Raw genomic sequence first — 24,232 nt, 5'->3', positions numbered from 1 at the left:
TGGTGTGGAAGGTGCTGCACATTTGCAGCGTTTTGTCACATGGTGTTTGGTGTTTTCACATTTTATATCACAACAGCCGGACATAACAATCTGCTCCTTTTTTTTTCACTGTCAGATTTCTGTTAGGTGATCAGTGTGTATACATATTTTTATCTCCACATTTATAAAATAAAACGCTTTTCATTCCTCCAGAGACCTTCGCCAGCAGTGCAGTGCCGATTCGCTGGATTCCAGGAGTCTGGATATGTCCAGGAGCTCAGATAGGGAGAAGCTGCAGCCAAGGAAGAACCGGTAAGTGTCTCCTTCATCCAATAATCTGCCCCGGAGGAGCCAGAGACCCTCAGAGAACATTCACTAGAAATGGCTGCGTACACCCAGAGTGAATGTTTGTATGTCTGGGTACCCTGTCAGGGGGGATCTGGGGTACAAATCAATGGCCTGGAGCAGAGATGGGTTAGGGCAGAATTAGGGCATTAGATTACATTAGGGCAGACAATATGGCGGCTTTGGCCCCCAGCATATTCCTACAAATCCACCCCCAGGTTATGGCAGGAAGGGTAAACGGTGGCAAAATTCCGGAATAAGAGGGAGAATATTCAAATCAGGGCCCTCAGTCTTGGCACTGTATTTCATAGATATTGCATTACAAACTAATAAAAATGTTTTCTTACTTTTAAAGTTTTAGTATAGGGACTGCAGGTGGGGGAGGGGGCAGCACAGGAAGGGCCCCAGTGTATTGCCTGCCTGGGGCCCTGTTTAGTCCATTTCTGGCCTTTGTGGGACAGCCTGCAGGAATTGAGAGCCAGCAGCCATGCAAAGTTCTAGTTGGGGTCCTTCGGAGAGGGGGCATTTAATATTATACCCCCCTGGATGGGGCAGTATTGATGGGCCATGTAAATCTACAAATTGCACAGGGGAAGTTGGGTCTGGCTTCAAGGTGCCGGAGGGCCACCAATGGGAACAGAATATTTTAGAAAATTTGCATATATTTAGGCTGAATTTCTGGGGCAGGAATTATTACCCTTGCAGTTGGGAGGGGGACCCGGGAATTATCAGCTTGCTTTGCTCTGGCTATGATGAATGGGATTGCTCATTTATCATATACCTCCACCCTCCAGCAGCTGGCGCTCTCCTTCTCTGTCCAATGCTCGGAATGTGGGCGGGTCCTCTGTGTGCTCCCATACAATGCAGGAGAGCTGGTCCTGCACTGCACCTGAGGTCATTTACAAAATGTTATTGGCTGGGGGAGAAATGGTACGAAGGGGAAAAAGGAAGAATAAAGAATATTACCACCATGTTCATCATTCCCTTGGCAACATGAAGGGAAAACTTTAGACTGTAAAGGACTATAAAACATTTTTGCATGAGCTGGAGAAATAATTTGGTGCAGTGATCATGTGACCGGTGCCATGGCAGATATTGGGAAAAAAGAGGATTGGCAGCAGAGGATTTGCCCCCCAATACCCCTCACCACTGGGCTCACATTCCCCATATATCTAGCAAGACTTATAGACTTTAACCCAGAGAGATTTCCTCGTCCTTAGCACTCTGTAGGCTCCTCGATCCGCTCTGACCGGGATCCGTCTCATTGCAGGTCGCAGTCTATGATCGCGCTGGGGTCCTCCAGATTTGTGGGAGCCATCAGAAATTTATTTGAGTGAGTACAGCCGTATTTCCTGATATCATTCCTTTGTATTTCTATATCGCCGACATAATCCATAGCACTTTACAGAACACAGTCATGTCATTTAACCACACCCCCGAGGAGCTCACACTCTGATCCTATTGGATAATATTATTAATAATAACCAGTAGTTATATTTATATTTCACCTGATTGGAAACAATGGGTGGGGGCTGTCTGAGTGACCCAGTGTAGACTCAGCCTGCCCATCACTGCTCCACCCCCACAGAGCCGTTATAAAATGCCACAGATGATAAATTCTGCCCCCTTCCACTACTGGTGGAATGACAGGGGGACTAATCTGATATATGTCAGGTGTAAGAAATCAGTGGATAGCTCCGCCCAACAGGCCCCGCCCACACCTTAAATATTACTATAGAGAGTGGCCCTGTACAATTCTTCCCTTTGACCCTCTGATAAATCCCCGCTTTGTGCAGTTTAAATTTCAGGAAAGAGCCGACGGATTGTGAGATGGAAGACAGCTGGTATAACCCGTCCTCGGTGTGCGTCATATGCAGCCCGCCTAAAAGAGCCCTCTACAGCCAGGTGAGTGCGTCACATCTCTATGGTGGGAGCCCCGGTGCTGCCAGCGTGCAATGCTACTGATCTGGGTATGGGGTGCAGAATTTGGGGTTCTGAGCACCATATATCACCGTATAACCTCGTGTCTGGATCACAAGACCGGCCGCACAGTTACCTTGTCAGGTGACCCATAGGGAGCCATAGGGACAATTCACTACTCACATGGGTCACCTGACAAGGTAACTCTGTGCGGCCGGTCCTGTGACCTGCAATCTATATGACAACCCCTCCCCTTCCCTAACAGCTCACCAACCCATCCCCCTCCATGGCACCCACAGCTTGTACCCCCCAACAGCATCAATCAGCCGAGTAGTCAAACCGCTAATCACCTCTTATTACCCCCTTCCAGGAAATCCACGATTCTGAGATCCATGCTGTCAGATTCAGCCCCAATTCCAAGATGGTGGCCACCGGGGGAGCGGACCGAACGGTGAAGATTTGGTATATAGTTGGAGGTGAATGTCAAATAAAGCTGACCGCGCTGCGTCATATGAGGGTGAAAGACACCGACCACTGTGTGTGGAAGCTTTCATGAGATTGGTCAGTGCAGTCACTGCCACGCCCCCATCTCCCAATCACAGCAGTGTTAGATTAATTGGTGGTTCCTAGTGGGCGGAGTCTAAAGAGTTTAGCTTGAATTGAATATTTAGGTGAATCCCTCCCCCAGGCTGGAGATCACCAATCATTCACAAATAATTCCCCCTTTCCATCTCAGTCTGCAGATACAATTGTACAAACATCCCCCCCCACCCCGTAGCCATGGTATGAAATGGGGCCATCAGTCTGTGTGCCGCTCCTGGCCACAAATGTCAGACACAGATCAGCCTCTCACCATGTTTGACCACTGGGGGAGGGGAGACTGAGGAAATACTTCCCCCTACCTGCAGCAGACTGATGAGGTCATCCTGGCCCAGTGATTGGTGCTCAGTAATTATATGTGAAGCTTTTATTTTACAATTCCATTTCTTTATATTGGGACATCCCAGGAATCCAATGCAGACTTACTGACAGGTCCTCTTTATGTGCCAGTAATAAAATATTTCTTATTTTATATTACATTGCCTTATAATGTCTCCTACAGGGCAGCTTCACATCCACCAAATCCTGCAAGGAAGTAATGGCGGGATCACCAGTATAGAATTTGACCCCTCGGTAAGTGACTCCAGGATTCACTGGCTCCGTGTTCTCTGTACAGCACTGCGGTATATGTCAGAGCTATATGGACTGGCTCAGTGATCTCTGTACAGCGTTGTGGTATATGTCAGAGCTATATAAATGAGTAAAGTAAAATTCTGTACAGCCATCATTGTCATGTAATGCCTCCCATTTCCTGTAGGGGGAAGCAGAGCACAGGTGTTGTACATTCTATTGATATATCTACCTAAGGAGCGCTGATCACATGATACAATAAACAAAAAGCTTTTTCACGCCCCATCTTTATTTATTCTAATCATTTCAGCTTCCTGTACAGAGCTGAGAAGTCTTGCCCTCTATGGAGCTGTGGTCATATTTAATAAAAATTTAGCTTTTTGCTAATTAAACAAATAATTGTATTCTATCATTTATCTCAAATCACAGTAAAACTACACGTAATGTACAAAATGTGACAAAAAAGTGGCGATTTAATTAAGGAGTTATTTAGAGCACTGATTATGGCTAATAAAGGGTTAAATAGGAATCAGATTACAACTGTCAGGTGGAAGATTTCCTTGCTGTCATTTCTTCTCCATCGTGTGAATAAATTATGAATGAAATTGTAAATTCCCAATATTCTCCCAAAAATCCCGGCAGACGTTCTGTGTCATCCTACACAGTGATTGGTAGATGTGATCACATGAACAGTTAGATCTTTTACTATTGGTGCCCTTTATCACCTCTTTCATGAGATTGGTCAGTGCAGTCACTGCCACGCCCCCATCTCCCAATCACAGTTGGGTTGCTGGTGGTTCCGAGTGGGCGGGGCCAGAATGGAACATTTAGCCAAATCCAAAAGACAAACTTTTTTTTTTGTTGGGGTTAAATATGAAAGAGTTTTATTTTTATTGCTGTGACCCCACTGGGGAGATTCACCCCATTTATTTGCCCCGGTGACCACTGTCAGTAAGACAGAGGATGGGAGAACCTGAAGTCATCAGGTGAGGGAAAATTCTCCAATGGGCTCTGCAATCTGGGATGGAAATCTTCACTTTGGAGAGATTTCCTCCCATTTCCTGTTGCATCTTTAGAACAGGAAGTGATGTGAAATCTCCCTAGGGGGGAGCAGATGGCAGGGAATACCCCAGCTGGGGTTCTATCCCCTCCCTGTCCCATACAGAACTTTATATGAGATCTCAGACATTCCGCATGTAATGCAGTCACATGACCCCCGATCCCCCATGTGCCCCCTAATCCCCCATGTGAAACCCAATTCCCCATGTGGCCCCCGATATCTGATCATCTTTCTCTCTGCTCTCCTCCAGGGTCTGCAGCTCCTGGCGGCTTCATTCGATGGGTCGGCTCATCTCTGGAAACTGGACGGTAGAGCCAACGTAAGATTCACTCCTCTATTCATCCTCTGGTTCCCCCTCTGTTATAGAGCCCCAGTGCTGGGGGCTTCTCCCCTAAACATTCATTTCCTCTTCTTAAATCCCAGCAAGGAATACGTCTGTTCATCTGCCAGAAATATTCAGCGAGCTCCTAACTTCCTGTTTGAGCTGACAACGCTGCCCTGCTATAGTAAAACCCCAACCAGTGTTGTCACCTCCTCCTAGCAGAAGACATAGAAAAGCCCCGAACAAACCTTTTACCCCATAGGAAGCCTTAGAATGAAATTAGGGTCCTGGGGAACCCCTGGTAAAACCTTCAGGATTAACTTCATTGGAGGAAATGCTTCTAACATTGGTGAGAATGCCACCAATGGGGGGAGAGAATGTCACCTTATGATTGGTGGGCAGTAGTAAGGGCCATCTTAGATTGGTAGCCAATAGGAGGAGGGGGCACTTAGGGCTTCCCTCATCTTCATTGCAGAACGGGGGGGGGTGTCCGTCCGTCCGTCCATTGCACCCCTATGGAGTCTTTCTATTGGCTGGCTAGTGGTGGGGCCCTCACAGGCTCCAGGCATTGCCCAGCATGGTGACCCCACAAAGGGGAACAGATATTGGACTTTGGGAGGTATAAAGGAGCCTCAGGGGGTAAATCTGTAAAATTGGTGAATTGTTGGGTGAAAGGTGTGTTAGGGGTGTGTGGGGGGGTTGAGCTTTGCCCAGTGAATGCATTTTATTGGGGTGTAGCTGGCACATTTGTATCCAGAGGGGCCGATAATCCTGGTTTGATGCCATTTGTAATTTTCAGGAATCTCTGACCGGACACAAAGGGAAAGTGACTGCGGCCAGGTTTAAGATGTCGCTGCACCGCGCGGTCACCTGCAGCATGGACCGGACCATCAGGGAGTGGGACCTGCACAAGGCAGCCTGTGAGTCCCAGCCATGGGGGGTTCCCTGTGAATGTCTGCAGGTTGTGATTGGGGAGTTTAGGATTTGTGATTGGGTGAATCTTGGATGAATGGGTTCCCCACATGATTGTCCTGTTCCCAGAGATTGGCACGTATATCTGCCCATTGGTGCCCCTGGACCGGGCAAGTTACAATAAAATCTTCCATATTGATGTCTGGGAAATCTTTGTTATCCTTTGCAGCCACAGACAGTGGAAGGGGCTGCAGCCTCTTGTTACATGACTCTGGGTTGTGCTCCTTCCTCTCCCATCCCCCCCTCCCTGTGCGGTTGTGTCTGCAGATACATTGTAATCACTTTTGGTTCAAATTGCACGATTTGTGTGATCCGTCCCCGGCTCAGAGAGACCTGACCTCATGGAATGTGAGATTAATATTCGGTATTTGTGTTCTGGTTTTAGCCGGCCATTGTGGAGAGTTGGGGTAAGACTGAATAATAATATATTATTTTATTATATTTATGTACAACATTATGGGGTCTATTTTCATATTATTAATATTAATATTATTATTAAAAGATTCCCCTGTTAATTCACTGTTAATTTTCATTTATAAAGAAAAGTTTTTCTATTATGGCAGCTGTGCACTTTGACAATTGGCCACTAGGTGGCAGAAGGATTCATTGTTTTAATAGGCACTCAGACGCTATAATATATAAAGGAGCTATAAATTATAATAGAACTATAATATAATAAAGCTGTAATATATATAATAGAGCTCCATATATCTATATTCACCTTTTATTACCGTTTGAGACATCAAATTGTGGGGTTTCCCCTTAATGTCCCATTCACTCTTAGTTTAATGCAGTGAATAAAGAGAACCTGTCACCAATAAGGAGTGAAGGAATATTCTATAGAGAGCTGTGAGTCTGCTGAGGTCACATCCAGGTTGGCAGCACAGCAGTGATATTTTGGGTTTTGGATGTCTGCACACGGGAGGATTTTATTGGCCAATGCATAGAATGCAGTGTGATCTTATTGGATGATTTATGGTGAATATTCTGTAACAGGTTCTCTTTATAGCACAGAGCAGTGAGGCCGCATATAATGGGTGGGAAGGGCCAGACCCAGCACCCCAAGGCAGGACACATGGGGGGCACTGCTCATAGTTTGAATAATGTAAATGGGCCCTTGGACCCCAGGCCTGACCCTCTCCCCTCCCCCCAGGTGTTCGCTGTATTCCGGTCTCCTCGTATTGCAGCGACGTTGTTTGCTCTGATTTGTATATGATCAGGGGACACCACGATAAGAAGATCCGGTTCTGGGACAGCAGGTAACCAATCAGAGGGCAGCGTCCCCGGGGCCACAGGATAAGGGGGGCTCAGTGAGGAGTCGGAGGGACCTTGTTAGCGTTCTCTGTGGCCCCTCATAATGGGGTCATTGTGACAGCGGGGGTGGGGGGCTCCATGAAGGAAAGCTTCTGATTGCTATGAATCGGGTTTATGCAGAGAACTCGATTTGGACCCATCAGTGGCCCTGCACTGAGCCCCCCCTAGAGGGTAAGTGAGGAAATACACAGGCCCTGTACATAATTCAGTGACCCCCGAGGGTCCGCATAGGATTGGTGGGTTCATGTTTTAGGGGGCAGCAATAGCAGGCCCCAATTTTCATTATGACGAAACATAAAATTGTTTGAAGACAGCTTTATTTGTAGTTTTTTTTAACTTTATTGATTTTATTGACTAATACCATATATATATACAAATCATAAGGGGAGGGGAGGAGAATATGAATGGTAAGCAGGGGTGGGGAAAAGATTGGGGGAGGGGAAGAGACCATGAATGGTAAGCAGGGGTGGGGAATAGACTGGAGGAGGGGAATGGAACATGAATCGTAAGCAGGGGTGGGGAATAGAATGGAGGTGCAGAAAGATGAAGGGAGATGTAAGTGGAGAAGGGGAGTTAGAGGTGTAGAGGGGGGGGGTATAGGACAAGGAGGATATAAAGGGGGGGAGGGGGTAAAAATGGGGCGGGGCTAGGGGTAATCGAGCTAAAATGAAATCTTTAGTTCTCATTCCAAGTCGTGGCCCCCCAGGTCGGAGCATTGTGTCCGGGAGGTGACCCTGGAGGAGAAGATCACTTCCCTCAGCATTGGGCAGGACCAGACGCAGCTCCTCAGCTGTTCCCGCGATGACGCCCTCAATCTGATCGATTTACGGCAGGGGAACGTCCTGCAAGTCTTCCGGTACGGCCTGCGGGGGGTAAAGAGGACCTGTCATACAATATGGGATAAATGGACTGCCGAGCCACAATGGGGGACTGTCGTTAATTCACAGTTATTGGCTCTTGTCATGTGACAGGTGCACTTTATTGTGTTTCCGGTGTTACTGATATGAAAGACATTTTATATTTCGGGGGTCACGGACACTTTAATGGTTAATAATCATTTTCTGGATTTTTTTAGGGCTGATGGATTTAAATGCGGCTGTGATTGGACCAAAGCGATATTAAGGTAAGGTGAATCCTGTGTGCGGGGTGAAAATAATCAGTGAATTCCATCTCTCTATTTTCATTTTTCACATCCTGTCCATTAATAGCGAGGGTTGCAGAATTGGGCTGAACCATTTCACAACATTCAGGAGTTCCCCTTTATTCATTATTCTGCGGTGACACGATTGCGTGTTGTGATCTCGGCTGATCACACGTGTACATTGCTGCAGATCCCGGATTATTCACCTAATACTCAGCCGGATTAATTCCTCCTCTCCATCCCTAATCCGGTTATCTCTCGGCCCATCGGATATCCGAGCGGCGCCAACTTCTCCGGCAAAGCTTCTAAAGCCGGGAGAACCGCCGCATGGAATACAGAACGGGGGAGGGGAGTGTCACAACCCGAACTCAGCATTCCGATTGTAATCCGGGGAATTCTGTGTCCCCTCTTCATATAACATATCATTTTACTTTAATATTTACAATAGAAACTTATTCCAACTCTTTCCATTCAATGATTTACAAAGAATAAAGTGAAATAAAAATTGTTCCTTTTCCCCCCCAAATACAACAGTAAGTGCAGCATAAAATAATAATTAAAGATAACGATAATTGCTTTATTAAAACGTTTGGGTATTTCAGGTGCTGTACATTGCTTTGATGTATAAACAGTTTAGTAACATGACAGGTTCTCTTTAATGGCCATTTGACCTTCCCCTCCCCCTACCAGTGATTCTGACTGCCTGGAGTGCAGACACATACCCGCCATTTCCAGGTATGGAATCTCCCCATGTGATTGGTGCTCGGACACTTGGCGCGGTCACATGCTTTCTGCCTCTTGGCCACCCTCACAATTGCTGATTGGCTGATACAGCACCGGGGTGTGGGGTAGTCAGGGGAGGCAGATTTCTTTGGGCATTTCAACAGGAGGAGGGTCAGACCTGTATAGTGCTGAGGTTATTCACAGCTCCTGCAGGGGGCGCACTTTAACCTTTATTGCTTTGGGTGCTCAAGGACCCCAATACTGATGGGGGGAGGGAGTTAGGACGCCACCTGTCTGTGTGCAGAGCCTCATGTATCACCAATTCCAAAAACAACAATGGCGGCTGCTAGTTGCCATTCAGCTCCTTTCAGTCACCTGACCTCACTGCAGCGCCGCCCTGGTGGTTAGACAAGTGCTAGTGACAGGTCAAACATTTGCAGCACTGGGGGAAGTGTTCCTTACAGCATCACACTCGTCTCACCATGAATCCGGAAATGCAAACCTAAAGGGGGTAACTATCTCTATAGCAAACCATGTGATTGCAGCGGGCCCCAGAGTTAGTAAGGTGGCGCTAAAGTTTAGCAGTGCAATCCAATAAATTATATGTATTTTGTGATTGCTGAGAACTCGATCTGTGCTCTGTATCCCTGCAGGAACTGCCTTAGATTTGAGTCCATGGGGCTCCTCATTGGCAATTCTGTGGGGCCCCATGATTTGCAGACACACAGCTCATTTATTCATAATGTAAGAAGTGAGTGCCCGGCTCTTATCACAGCCTGGGGATACAGGAACCTGGACCGGAACTTTGCAAGTCTGGCAGAATAAAAATAAAAAATAAGCCCCCTCTGTCCCCGCATTCCTTACTTATCACCACTAGATGTCCTCAGTGTTCAGCATCATTCAGCCCAGAAAAACAGGACATCCTGTAAATTTTGGGAGTCACAGACCCTCCCCCCTTACTAGGGACCCTCCTCCCTTACTAGGGACCCCCCTTACTAGAGACCCCCCGCTTTACTAGGGACCTTCTCCCCATTACCAGGGAACCCCCCCTTACTAGAGACCCTCCCCCGCTTACTAGGGACCCCCCCTTACTATGGACCCTCCCCCTGTTACTATGATTAACTAACCAGAACACTTGCACATCTCATATTTTATTTTTCTGTCCTTCGACCCAAATGTTGCTGGTGGGTCAGTTTCTGTGATTTGTGGGGTGTTGTTGTCTATAAAGAAGGAAATATTCACTCATTGCCCTTATTGGTGTCTCTGTGCAGCCCGGATTCCAGCTATGCCATGGCCGGATCCTCTGATGGGACCATCTTCATCTGGAATGCCCAGACCGCTCTGCTGGAGAGGAGCCTTAATGGGGAGCACAGGTAGGTGGGGATTTACCCCGAGGAGCCAGTCACATGACTGCCCGCAGGAGACCTTGTATTTCATCTTGCCCCTGGTGGAGGCACAAATAAAGTGTGGGGTATATAGAAAGGGGTAAAGTGTGGTGGTTATGGGGAAGGTACAGGTTGGGATTATGGGAAGATCCAGGTTGGGGTTATGGGGAAGGTACAGGTTGGGATTATGGGGAAGATGGGTAAGGTACAGGTGAAGAGTAAGGGGGAGGCACAGGTAAGGTTTTGGTCTGTGAGGAAGCACAGGTGAAATGTTGGAGTTACCAGGGAATTGAAGATTTGGGGTTATGGGAGAGGCAGAATTAACCTTCCTATGGTCCAGGTCGGCGATATAATTACAAGCAATGCAAGAAAATTGATGATCCCTATAAATTAGCCATATTGTTCTCATCAGACAGGAGGGACCCCAGGTGGTTGCCCCCCGTAGTTTGCCCTCCACATAATCCTTGTCCCTGTATTTGGTGTTCAGATATAACGAGAGGAACAGCCAGAAACATCCTGACAACCCGGACCCACCCCATTCTCCTCTGACCACTCCCTAACAATGCGTTGTCACTGCACATCTGCCACCCGCTGGATAACTTTTGTATTACACTCCTTCCCCCATTATCTATAAGTTCTACAAACTGCAGCAAGAGGGCAAACATTGGGTAAAGCTTTATACCGGCCAGAACAGGGCCCTGGTGACAATTACCAGTGAGATCAGTTGAATGTCTACAATGGGATTAAATATACATTTACACATCAGGGGTTTTTAGGTATGACACCCAATCTAGCTTCTTCAGTGTTAAGCATTACCCATTTTCACCAGCAGACTGCGCCACAGCTGCATTTTTTTATAACAATGCTTCGAATTTCTGCTGCTGCTGTTCTCATTCTCTTGTTCTGTTTCCTTATTGGTGTGTTGGGGGGGGGGCTATCACATGATCAGCTTTGTTCAATTAAACATTATCCCTAAATAAATAAATACATATGACAAATAAGCAATTACAAGGAAATCATCTGCAGGGTGGCAGGGATCTGGGGTGTAGAGATTAGAAGCCTATATTCGGGGCCCAGGGACCCTAGGAACCTTTTTACCCAGATTTGTTGCAGAAGCTGAACATTTCCTTCTAACTGTCCAGCTGGAAAGTTCCAGCCGAGCAGTATTACCTAAAACCACTAGATGGCGCTGGTACATAACTGTAGATTACACCTTGGGGTGGCAACAATTTAAACCACTAGGGGGCAGATGTCTGTTGAATCTTAGAGATTGGAGGTGATTGGTGTAGGAAGGATCAGGAGGTTCTGCAATCTAACGGTAAAATGTCTTTATACCTGGTGACCCCAAGGGGTTCATCAATGACCTCCATCAGAGTGGACAGGGTGACCTATGTTATGGGTGAATTGTATGAGGGGCTACTAATGAACAAAAGATTTAGGAAATCTTCCTGAAAATCCTATTTTTTTTTTCAAGGTAATTGCCATACCACTAAATATCATGGCGGTGGGAGGGGGAAACCTGTGGGAACATTTCCCAAGCAATTCAAATCAGCATCCAGCTTTGCTCCGAATCAGCCTGGAAATGGGATTTAAATCCCTTTATGACCGAACATGGTATTGTCACCACAATTACTGGGGTCCCCATTGTCATGCTAATGAGCCTGAATCTGATTTTAATTATCCTCTGATGGCTTTATTGTGCTTTCCAGTTTATAATTTACCTTCACTTGGGACACATTCCCAAAGGTCCAGCAGCAATTTTCTTGTTCAGTTACAATAACCTGGAAAGTAAATTTTCAGTAACTGAGAAGCAATGCGATGCTGATTATGGGCTCAGCCATAGGAGCTCAGTGACCATTCCAAGTCCTTGGCCATTGATATGGAGTCACCCCCATCACCGCTGTCACCTTTCTGGCCCTCAGGGCTGGCATGGAGGGTAAAATGAAGGAAAGAGACGAGTTTGGGAATCGGGAATAAGAGGAGGGAAGGGGACGGAGGCTCCCATTTGGGAGAACTCAGAATAATTGACTCTTTTGTTCCCCGCAGTGCTGCTGTCAATGCCGTGGCATGGTCACTCTCCGGAGATTTTGTGGTCAGTGTGGACCGAGGGAGGAAAGCCGTTCTCTGGAGTGAATATTGAGTGAATTTCTCTACACTACATTGTGAAAAGAAAACTGACAACGAGTTGTTCTTCATGAAAATTGGTAAAACCACTGGCATGGCCAAAGACTTCAATGGAGGAACGTTACGATGTTCTATGGAATACGAACATTCTGGGCCCCGGGCCCCAAGGGTTATACAACTTCTTGTGCCTTGTTCTTGGAGGCCATGAGATCCGTTCTGGTTCTTCTCAGGTCTACAAATATCCTATGAAGTTACATTGTTCCGGTGCCTTGTTCCCTGAGACCAACCAAGGATCTGTGCCGTGTGTGTCGGCTGTGGTCTGCTGTTGGGTGTTCCATCTTGCCCCTCCCCCATGATAAAATCCCGACTATTGGAGGGATGCAACGTTCCCTGGACCTCCGTTATTTGGGTGACCTTTGGACTCCATGGAGATCCCGTGATACTTCCAACCATTGTGCCACCAAGGAACCTTCATTTGGCCCCGTTGTCTACGCCGTTCTTCTAGATTCCATGGAACCACCAGGTCAACCAATGTCAAGTGCCTCCACTTCCTGGTCCTCAGACTTCCAGGTCCACCATTGTTTCATTGAAGGCTTCATGGGCTGATATCTGGGCATTGGGTCAACCAGAAAGCTTTTAAAACCCAATGGTGCTGGGCGGGGCCCTGGGGCTACAATTGTCCTTTACCATCACCAACATGAGGACAGTTCATCCCCTGAGATCCTCAGATTCACCTGGAAGATTTTCCTTGTGTTGTCCAGGTGCCAATTTTACAAAATTTCCAATTCTTTTAGGTAGAAAATCCCGTCCCATCCGGTCCTTCCCATTAAAATGTTCCCGTATCTTGGGGTCTCACCATTCACCCTTCCCCCACCATGGCCAGGGCCCTCATTTCAGGTTTTTACCCCCAGGTTTAGAAATCTTACAATTTTAGAATGATCCTATGGGGCAATTTTGTAGAAATTTCTGTACCCCAAAACAACTAAAAGAGCAGCGTTTGTAATTTTTTAGAAGAGTTTACATTTCTCATTTTCCCAATTTATCTCCGCTCTGAAATCACATGTCGGCATATCGATATTGGGGGCAAATGAAGCTGAGCTTTAGCCTCCTCTTCATTATATCTGCCCCCCCAGGTGTCCCCTTCATTATTTCTGCCCCCCAGGTCTCCCCTTCATTAAATCTGCTACCCTCCGGCCTTCCCTTTATTATATGTGCCCCCCCCCCGGCCTTCCCTTTATTATATGTGCCCCCCCCCGGCCTTCCCTTTATTATATCTGCCTCACCCGGGCCTACCCATCATTTTATCTGCCCCCTAAGCCTTCCCTTTATTAAATCTGCCCCTCGGCCTCCCCTTTAGTCTTGAACATTTGCTCCTCCCCTGGACTGAAATTATTCACTTAAATTTCACTTCACACTTTTAGCTTCTTACAATGTACATTAGAAACTGCAGCAAGTCAGACTCTGCCTCATTTCCTGGCTGAAGGAGGTCCAGTATTATTTAGCTCCACCCACCCAGCCTATCTCTAGTCCCGCCCCCTTTTAAAATCGACTTTTTATCAATCACCGCCCTGTGATGTTTCTATAACTTTACACAAAAACCAGACCACAGGTTGTATCAGGGCTGAGGGGCAAATTACTGTGATGGCTCCGCCCTCCGGGGTAGATTCGCCTGCAAACCATAGAGAAGCACAGAGACCCAGTGATGACATCACCGCATCTATAATAGTATCATTCCTCTTACAATTGCTGGCTGATTGTAACGTCTGTGCACTTTCCTCTCCTTCCTGAGTATTTCAGTGTTCTGAAAATGGTTTTAAATCAAAATAAAGTTATTGAAACATGGAGGGGTAGTGGGGGTGATGATTGGTCGGCTACACAAAAATATTCAGAAATATTCCAACCTGTCATTTCCTGTCTCGGTGACAACAGAGGGGAAGTGATGGAAATTCTGCAGTGGGGACAACACAAATCATAATGTAAATCTGCCAGGGGTTCTACCCCGATCCTATTCTGCTAAATCCGTGTCCTTGTTGGAGTTTTACCATCACTTCCTGTCCTGGTGACAACATGCCACCTGTTGATTGGTGGTTGGGGTCAACCCACAGTCAAATCTGGATATGGAACCCAATGCTGGAAATATGGTACAGCAAGAATGAAAAATGTGAACAGTCTGCACTCCTTGGATACATCACCCCCAATCTGTGCACTGTGACCCTAAAGAAGGATCCCCCTCAAAAGTCAGCGTTTCCACTGAATACCACCTCGGCTCTACTCGTACCTGAGGTGTTATAACCTGGGATAGGTGGAGGTCAATCAAATAAACTCTGCACTGCTAGGACGGTCACTCATCATAGGCGTTTGCTGGCTGCAGGTTCCGCAGGGGAGGGGCCGTGATAGATCTGCTATTCTTTCCTATTAGCCAGGTGACCACTGACCCCGCCCAGCATTGATCAGACCCACCCCTTTATCACACAGGCCCCACCCCTTTATCACACAGACCTTTACAAGCGACCTACCTGCAATTCATCACCTGTACATCGCTGTCATTAGATTCCTCTCTTCTGTATACAGAGGAACTCCGACCATAGCAACACAACGCGCACAATGAATATTTCTATAATATAATGGGAGATGGCCATTGATTGGAGGAAGAATTTACACTTTAATTACTTCTTTCTGCTGCTTTTTATTTCTTTTATTTAAATCATTATTTTTATCATTTTCATGTTTGCAATAAATGCCAAAAACTGAAAAATTGCAAATAAATAAAATTTGCAAAAACCTTTTCCACCTCTTGTACCAGAAACACCCAAATATTATTTATTATTTATTATTATTATTATTATTATTAACAAATCTCATTTCAGAAAGAACAACCAGAGGAAATGTAACATATTGCTCTGCTCCATAAAATGTTCAGCTGCCGAGTACCCCTGTGGATGGGGGCTATAGGGGTTACAGGAGCGCTATGGAGGTATAGAGGGGCTATAGGGGTACAGGAGGGGCTAAAGGGACGGGGGCTTTGGAGGTAAAGTGGAGCTATAGTGGATACAGGGGGGTATGGGGGGGCTATAGGGGATACAGGGGGGTATGGGGGCAGCCGTATCTGCCCATTAACCCATGGAAGCTGTGTTTGTAGTGATTGGGCTGCACTGCTCCTTTATTATACCTCTGACATGCTGCAAGAAATGCACTCTGGGTGGGGCCGATGTTTTATCTCAGCAGGTGAGGAAGGTAAAGCCCAAATCCTTTTCAATTGCCCCTCTCTGCCTCTGAACCTTTTCTTACCCTTAGGATGAAGTAATATGACAATTTGGTGGTGACATTTCACAATCCACTCCCTAACACTTGTGGCCCCCAGGTGAGGGGCCAGTTGGGCCTGGGGTCATTAAGGCAATAAGCAGGGTTACATTTTAGAATAAAACTAAGGCGCTTGCTAATAGGAGAAGAGAAAAGCAAGAGAGGGAAAGAAATATGTCTCCTGCTTCTCCTCCTCTGACCAATCAGAGTCTGGGGGAGGGACAAGACCTGTCAGTGTGATGAATGGCAGCAGTAGGTGAATCAGGTCTCCCTCCTTAGTAGGGCTGTGCTGTGTGGCAGAGCTGTGTAAAATCTCTGGACTGGATGGTCAGGAATACAAATCAGATAAAACAGACATTTATTTTCTCTTTGTATTCAGATTTTAGCCCGGGGCCCCATGAGTGGTAAGAGGTTGGATTCCATGTACCGCTGACATCAGACTGTAAATTGCCATTTCGTTCTTCTTGTTTCTTCCATCGATCTATAACATGGCGAGCTTACAGAACTCTAATTTACCTGCCCGGCCTCTCCTGATGACCATTAGGTTCGGTATTGCTGCTGCTGCAGAGATAAGTGCCCCGGAATTATTGCCCTGGAGGGGGGGCAAATGGGCCATTTCAGGTTCAGGCAATTAGCAAGCTACAAGCAGCCTGCGGGCCCTCTGGGGCCCCATTATGTTGCCATTTAGATGTCAGGCATGCAGAAGGATCGTTAGTTGGAGTTTGCTGTCTGGAAATAGAAAATACAGAGTGGAGGATTTCATGGATTACATGAGCTGTGTATATCCAAAGGGAGAATCCATGGAACTTTCATGTTATTCAGGAAATGTATTTTATATAAAACTCAACTCTGAGCTAATTTTATTTATTTCTCTTTGTAATGAGCCCATTGAGGGTACAAATTGAGCAGCTTTGGTTTCAGTAGTCACTTTCAGACCAGAGCAGGTCCCTGTAATACCTCTATTCTGCCACAAGATGTCCTCAGTCTCCTGGATTGGATGCCACCCAGGGTCACTGCATACTGAGGACATACAGTCAGTGCAGGACGCCCAATGCTGGGGAACAGAAAATGTTTTACTAGATTGTGCAGACAGCAGAAAGCAAATCAAATGAATGAAAATCATTAAATATACCTGGAGGGAGCCTCAGGAGGTCCGCAGGTGGGGTGGAACCCGAAGCTACCTGTGTGCTGAATGTGCAGTGTAAGTTTTGTTGTATTAGACCCCTGATTGACAAATCACCCCAAAGGGGGTCCTCAGCGATTATGAATGATGAGCAGCAAATTTTTATGTTTTAGTCTCCTTGTTATTAAAGCCTTCCAATTGTTTTATTTTTACATGTGACCCCTGTTAGGGGCAGTGAAAGTTCTCATTCTTCTCTGCATTGTTCAATAAAATACAAAATAACAAAACGCAGAACTGAGATCTGAAGGAAACCTAAATGTAGATCAGCAGAGACAAAAAGATATCAGGGGTGGGGGAGGGGGGATTATCAGATTTCTTATGAAAGTAGATTTATTCCGTAAGAAGATTGAATTCATATCAGAGAAGACGGAAGAGATCTGTAACCCCGCAGAGATAAAATCTTCAGAGTATCAAAGAACATAAAACCAAAAGAGTGAGGGGGAAGGGAAGACCAAGAACTTTCCCAGACTACAGAATAACCCAAAATCAGCTTCCATCTCAGGAAAAAATAGGAGAGGAGAGTTATAGAGGAAGGAGCAGAGTCCTCCCCTCTACATTCCCTGTACCCCCCTATATATCCCCTGTACAGCCCTCTATACCCCCTGTACCGTCTTCTACATCCCCTTACCCCCTTTGCATCTCCTGTGACCCCCTTTACATCCCCTCTACCCTCTTCTTCCTAGACCCCACACTATTTCATTCCATGTACCCCCTACTCCCTATATCCCTAACACCCCTTTTGAATACCATACCCCACACCCCCTGCCCCCATGTACGATCTCCTCCTTACATCTTCCGCCATATTGAAAATGAAAGGTGCAGAGCTATTGGAGCTCTATTTATTAAGCAATGGATCTGCGATTCTCTGATGGTGAATCAACCACTGCCATTAAAGATTCACCTGCAGAGAATGTTTGCTGGTTCAGATTCACTTCTTCTAAATAACCCCCAATGTTTCTGTGCTGTGATTGGACAGACTTGTTTCTTGCTGACACGGGCAATTTGTCATTTCATTGAGAGGAATAAAAGTTCTGGCAGAATTAAAGGGGTCATTCACGTCCTGCGCACAGAATTTTCCATCCTCCTCTGTTGTTTCCTTTCTTTATGGTTTTTGCACATCCTGAGGACTGTTATCCATTATAATAATGTTTAAATATTCAATTTCCATCTCGGCTCCATTTCCTGATTTCATGCTCTGTGTGTTCGGTGGCCGATGATAGCAGAATATCTATGGGGAGATTTATTTCCTCCTAATTTTCATTGCTTGTGTGAATCTGTTTTACCCCTTCAGCCCAGAGGCGAATTGTCCAAATGGACCTCTGCAGCACAATGCGGGGCAGCATAGCATAGATGTGAATGGGCCCCAATGATAGATCCGGCACAGGACACTATGGGTTGTGTATAGGAAGATAATGAAATCCTTATCATAGTGACCCCAAACCTCAGCCCACCATTCCATACCAATAGACCACAACCTTCCGGCTACCATCTTGTTCCCTCAAGCCAACATCTCCAGCAAATTTCATCAATATTTAAGTAAAATTGGACAATTTTGGTGACATTTTGGGCAATATTTTCTGACCACCATGCAATGTGTTGCCCTCATGCTGTGTTTTATGACCGGGTTATATGATGACCGATCTTTTATAATAAGCTTTCAATCCTGCAAACGTTGTCACTGCCCCGCCTCCTGCCTGCTCATTGGACAATTACTGATCATTCTCACTCCGCCCCCATCCTGCTAACCAATCTCAGTATCTCCACCTCCTGCAGTCAGCTGACAGAGAAGACACTCCCCCTGCAAGTCTGATTTCAACATTCGTCTTGTGATTCAAAATTATTTCACACAAAATATTTCTGCAGGAAAACATGAGGGAGGTGAAAGTCTTCTTCATAGGTCATCCTGCTGAGGTCCATACAATGCTCCCTGTTGGGGGCCTTTCCAGGACAGAGGGGTTAATGGCCCATTGTGGCATTTATTTCCAGCACTCCTGCCACCCCGCGGGACCCGTGACATTTTGATTCCCCGTTCTCTCATTGACGTTGTTCAGAATTTAATTGGCCCCAATAAAGCATTTCTGTATTCCCATATATGAGCAGTGAATTGGGGGCCTCCTGCAGAGTCTCTGCGGATGAAGAATATTTCTGGCCGATGATCAAAGCCTCGTGCAGGATGACTGGGAGGATTACGCCGGAGTTCGCAGAGTTTTCCCAAATCATTAGAATTATTGTTAAATCATCAGGGAGAACCTGGAGGACAGAGACCGATGGCCAACCAATTATTGTATTCCTCATAGTGCCCGGACGGTCATTGCAAATCAATGCAGAAAGAGCCAAGAGGGCGAGTTGTCCCTCCAAACATAGGAATGATGAGTGGTGGCCCTGCAGCATCTACTGCCCGGGGGCACTATGGTCTATAAATGTCCCAAATCCATCCAGCAGGGGGCAGCAATAAAGACGTTAATTGGGGCGGTAAGCGGAGAATGGTGGATGGGTCCAAGCTAAGGGAAGTGCACAGCTCCTCCAATAACCTAATGCTCCTAAGCACCCCTCCCCATTCCAGGATTGGTGCCTGGGGGCACATTTTTGTGGTTAAAGTTTGCTGGATGTTCTGCAGCTACTGACCTTGTGACCAGTGGCCCCAAATTTGTTTCCTCACCATGATTGCTTTCCATTCTCCTGGTGCCAACCCAGGCTGCGTCCTGACGAATGGCTCTGCCTGCTGTTTGGTGAAGTCCCCCCTGTGACCTAATGAGAAGCCCCATGAGATCCCCGGGGTGCTTCATTGCCCTCACCTTCAAGCCGTCTCTGTAAATACCAATCCAAGGGTGGGGGCAAAGACGCCATTCAGTGACCCCCTAGTTCCCTGTCACCAATAATGTATGGAACAAAGGGGGCCCCACCATCACTATGGTCCTCAGCCAGGTATCAGGGTATGGTGTCAGAATAGGACCACATGGTCCAGCAGTATAATACGAGCATGGAGTTCGGGCCCCGCTCTATATGCTATATGGCCTTCTATACGCTCGGATATGGCCCGCTGCTAACATTTGGTCTCTGCAATGTGCGTACCCAGGACAGATACGTCGGTACCTGGGACCCCTCATTGCCTTCCTGGTGCCCCAACAGATAGATGTGTGATACCTCCCCCTCCTCCTAGATTGTAAGCTCTTCAGGTCAGGGTCCTCTCCTCCTCCTGTGTCTGTATCTGTCTGTCATTTGTAACCGCTATTTATGTACAGCGGTGCGTAATATGTTGGTGCTATAAAAATCCTGTTTATTAATAATAATATCATGTCTGGAAGATATGTAATTCTCAATAATTCACCCAACATTCGCTCAACTTTCACCCAAAATGTATCTATTTTATCCCACCCAAATGTGTCAATCTTTGCTAAATATTTTGCTTGCCCAGTCTATAATTATATATATATATACGTTTATTGTTGATGGGACGGTGATTTTGATCCCTCACGATTTGCTGAAGTGTCGGGCGCAGGACTCTTAGGTCAGACTGGACGTGTGTAAGTGGTTTGGACCGTGTTTGCCACTTGAAAATGAAATTGGACAGAAATGGTTCTATTCATAAAGGATTCACTACAGATCATCAGATCTCTGGGGGGAATCCTTTCAGTTCCTATTAAAAGCAATGACTCGTTCTGCCACCTAAAGGCCAATCTGAAAATTGCACATCTGTCACAATGGGAAATGTTATCTGTGCAAGTGAAAATTACGAACGAATCTAGAGTGAATTGACAAGGGAATTATTTATAAATAGAGCTAATTTTTTATTCTCTATTTTACCATCGGTAGGTGACGGGAACATTGATGTGTGTAATTCACATGCTTTATGCTGCCCCAACCACCTCCATTGGAACTGATTGGCATTGCTCATACATTTTAAAGCCTTCCCAAGCATTTTTTCCAATATATTTCAATTAATAGGAGTGAATATGTTGCTACCTGTACCACTAACATTCACCAGGAATGGTGACCGCCATGGTGAATTACTGCTAGTCTGATCATTTCCTTATCATGGGGCTCCCATGTGCTGTATGTGTCATCCATATTACACAGAGCAATGTGCAGAGATCAGTGTTACCCAACCAGGGTTCCTGCACGGGCTGTTAAGTTAGGGGTGTGTATGTGTGTGAATGTGTATGTGTGTATGTATGTGTGTGTATGTGTGTGTACGTGTATGTGTGTATGTATGTGTGTGTATGTGTGCGTACGTGTGTGTGTATGCGTATGTGTGTATATGTATGTGTATGTATGTGTGTATATGTGTGTGTATGTATGTGTATGTGTGTATGTGTATGTGTGCGTATGTGTATGTGTGTGTATGTGTGTGTATGCGTATGTGTGTATGTGTGTGTATGTATGTGTGTATGTGTGTGTATAAGTGTGTGTATGTATGTGTGTATACATATGTGTGTGTATGTGTGCGTATGTGTATGTATGTATGTGTATGTGTGTATGTGTATGTGTGTATATGTATGTGTGTATATGTGTGTGTATGTATGTGTATGTGTGTGTATGTGTGTATATGTGTGTGTATGTATGCGTATGTGTGTGTATGTATGTGTGTATATGAATGTGTGTGTATATGTATGTGTATGTGTGTGTATGTATGTCTATATGTGTGTATGTATGTGTGTGTATTATTATTATTAAACAGGATTTATATAGCGTCAACATATTACGCAGCGCTGTACAATTAAATATATGTGTGTGTATGTGTATGTGTGTATGTATGTGTGTGTATACGTATGTGTGTATGTGTGTGTATATGTGTGTGTATGTGTGTGTATGTGTGTGTACGTATGTGTGTGTATTATTATTATTAATAAACAGGATTTATATAGCGCCAACATATTACGCAGCGCTGTACATTAAATATATGTGTGTGTATGTATGTGTATGTATGTGTGTGTTTGTGTATGTATGTGTATGTATGTGTGTGTATGTGTGTGTATGTGTATGTATGTGTGTGTGTGTGTGTGTATGTGTATGTATGTGTGTGTGTGTGTGTGTATGTGTATGTGTATGTATGTGTGTGTGTATGTATGTGTGTGTGTATGTGTGTGTGTGTATGTGTGTGTATGTGTTGTGTGTGTATGTTCAGATATCACGCGTTATCTCAGACAATCATTGTCACCCCCCATGTCTGTGATTCATCAGGATATTGGGTGAATGTTCTCCTGGCCCCGGCTCCTGGCTGTCATTTTGTTGGGTTTTGCACAGCGTAAGAACAAAGCTTAATGGGGTCTCCGGGGTCTTCGGTAATAAGAGGAGAAGATTTGTCACAGCAATTTGTAGGAAGCTCTCAGCAAATGAATTGTTTGTTGTTCCATCAATGTGTGAGGACAGCGGCTCCTCTCCATCCCTCCCATCGACGGCCCATGAGGAATGATAAACAATTATAATATGCACGACTGAAATGTCAGAGACTGGGGGGCCGGAGCACCTAATGGGATCTTCTCTGCATAGGGGACCCTCGTGGGGTCCTATGCGGATCGGGGGTCTGTGCCTATTATAGGGGTTCTCACCATCCCTGCGCTGGGTTCCTGGGTCTGTACCCCCGCTGTGCTCATCATGGGGTCCCTACCTTACCTGTGCTGGGTCCCCGGGTCTGTACCCCTGTAGTGCCCAATATGAGGGGCCCCCACCATCTCCTGGATTTCTGCATTGGCTGAGCCCACCCATTCGGAGTCCTTATTATAAAGTTTGGGGGTCTTTATCGTCTCCGATGTGTCACAGCTCCGTGCGGAATGACAGGAATGTCCCGCGCTGGAATCTTCTTCCTCTCTGCTCTGAGAATGAAACAAGCTAACAGGAAGTTATTTCCCGCTCTGGGATTGGAAAGTCTTCCTGGCCACCATTTTGAACTCCGAGTCTCACATTCGGCACAATAAATATAAAATCTCCCGGTGATACCCCAGGACCCCAACTCTCAGATACCAGGAAGTAGAGAAATACCCCCACCTGATGCAATAACCTCTCTAGAAGTTTGCAAATCTTCCAAGATTCTCCTTTCTCCTGCTGTCCTCTGTGCCGGAGCGTTGCATCTCATTCTATGATCAGAGAATCATCCGTATTCATCCATAGCACTGCACGGTGAATGTTGTGTCTTAATACCCCCAGTGATGGCCCAACTCTTGCAGCACCTTTCTTGTAAAGTTGGGGTCAGGGGTAAATCTCAGGACTGTCTGCATGGAGTTTGTATGTTGTCTCTCCCCTGGGATTGTGTGAAATAATAAGGAATGAGGGAGGAAAATAACACAAATTAAATGCCGGTCGTTATTATTCTCTTCCTGTTCTCCTGTGTCTCTCCAGGCCCCATTATTACCTAAAATATTATTCTGGGTGAATCAGCCCCATGATATGAATTCTATGGATTTCTCTGAGCTTCAGTGGCGGTGCCGTTACTCGTGCATAGGATGAAGGGGGGGGGGGGGTTCTGTAGTTCTCGTCGTCCTTGTCATCTTGGTAAGGGATCGGATGATTGCGCCTCCCGGAACCTAATTAGATTTTTGTCACATGACCGCACAATTATTTTTCTCTTCCTAATTAAAGTCTTTCCTCCCCTCTGATGACAAATCTCCTCCAGCTGAGCTCATTGGCAGCCATTGGACTTCCATGCGGATGGATGGGAATTCTGGGCTCTGTAGGTTGTCATGGCCGGGTACCTCTATGGGGTCACATAGAGCCCATAATATTGTAGGGCCCCAGAGGAGAGGACAATACAAACCTTTGTGTCCCCGGTGTCCAGTAGTGCATACCCTGCCCCCAACATGTACATACCTGCCTATAGGTAAACTCACCTCTGATTTCCCTCCATGTTACAGAACAGTAAAGTGGAACTAAAGTTAGAGAATAAATTGTTGTGAAGTTTCTATATTGCTGATTGGACAGGTGAGGTCTCTTCTGCAATAAAACAAACTCACCAACCTGTGCACAATCCTCCAACATACATGGGGATCAGACTATGAGGCCGGCATGGCTGCTGGGTAGGAATAACGCCTGGGAGTTACATCATTCCAGGCCCGCCAATCAGAGTGCCCGAAGAGCCTGAACCCAACAGGTGAGGACAGGTGAGTTTAGGTAAAGAGACAGGTAAGCAGCATAGACGTCTACTTATAGAAGTACTTACCTTGATGTCTTATAGTAGTACTTACCTTTATATCTTATAGAAGTACTTACCTTGATGTCTTATAGTAGTACTTACCTTTATATCTTTTAGTAGTACTTAACTTTATAACCTATAGTAGTACTTACCTTTATATCTTTTAGA

The 24,232-nt window shown here is 45.9% G+C and overlaps 1 protein-coding gene across 3 annotated transcripts in view; it reads left to right on the top strand.

Moving 5' to 3' along the window:
• Positions 1 to 14,178, top strand: part of ATG16L2 (autophagy related 16 like 2) — a 30,436-nt gene extending 16,258 nt beyond the window's left edge. Inside the window, exons 7-18 of one of the 3 annotated variants that reach the window (XM_072400154.1) lie at positions 193 to 291; positions 1,595 to 1,657; positions 2,121 to 2,229; positions 2,615 to 2,720; positions 3,347 to 3,417; positions 4,725 to 4,793; positions 5,596 to 5,716; positions 6,922 to 7,027; positions 7,789 to 7,938; positions 8,158 to 8,205; positions 10,218 to 10,319; positions 12,378 to 14,178. In XM_072400154.1, the coding sequence (XP_072256255.1) occupies positions 193 to 291; positions 1,595 to 1,657; positions 2,121 to 2,229; positions 2,615 to 2,720; positions 3,347 to 3,417; positions 4,725 to 4,793; positions 5,596 to 5,716; positions 6,922 to 7,027; positions 7,789 to 7,938; positions 8,158 to 8,205; positions 10,218 to 10,319; positions 12,378 to 12,471 (1,138 nt within the window). In that variant the 3' untranslated portion in view covers positions 12,472 to 14,178. Of the gene's footprint in view, positions 1 to 192; positions 292 to 1,594; positions 1,658 to 2,120; positions 2,230 to 2,614; positions 2,721 to 3,346; positions 3,418 to 4,724; positions 4,794 to 5,595; positions 5,717 to 6,921; positions 7,028 to 7,761; positions 7,939 to 8,157; positions 8,206 to 10,217; positions 10,320 to 12,377 lie in introns of those variants that run through there. The other 2 variants (XM_072400145.1, XM_072400162.1) reach the window with 2 other exon arrangements.
• Positions 14,179 to 24,232: the final 10,054 nt, after the last annotated feature.

The sequence above is a fragment of the Pyxicephalus adspersus genome, chromosome 1, assembly GCF_032062135.1.
Source record: "Pyxicephalus adspersus chromosome 1, UCB_Pads_2.0, whole genome shotgun sequence".
Lineage (NCBI taxonomy): Eukaryota > Metazoa > Chordata > Amphibia > Anura > Pyxicephalidae > Pyxicephalus > Pyxicephalus adspersus.
This window is presented reverse-complemented; position numbering and strand designations above follow the sequence as displayed.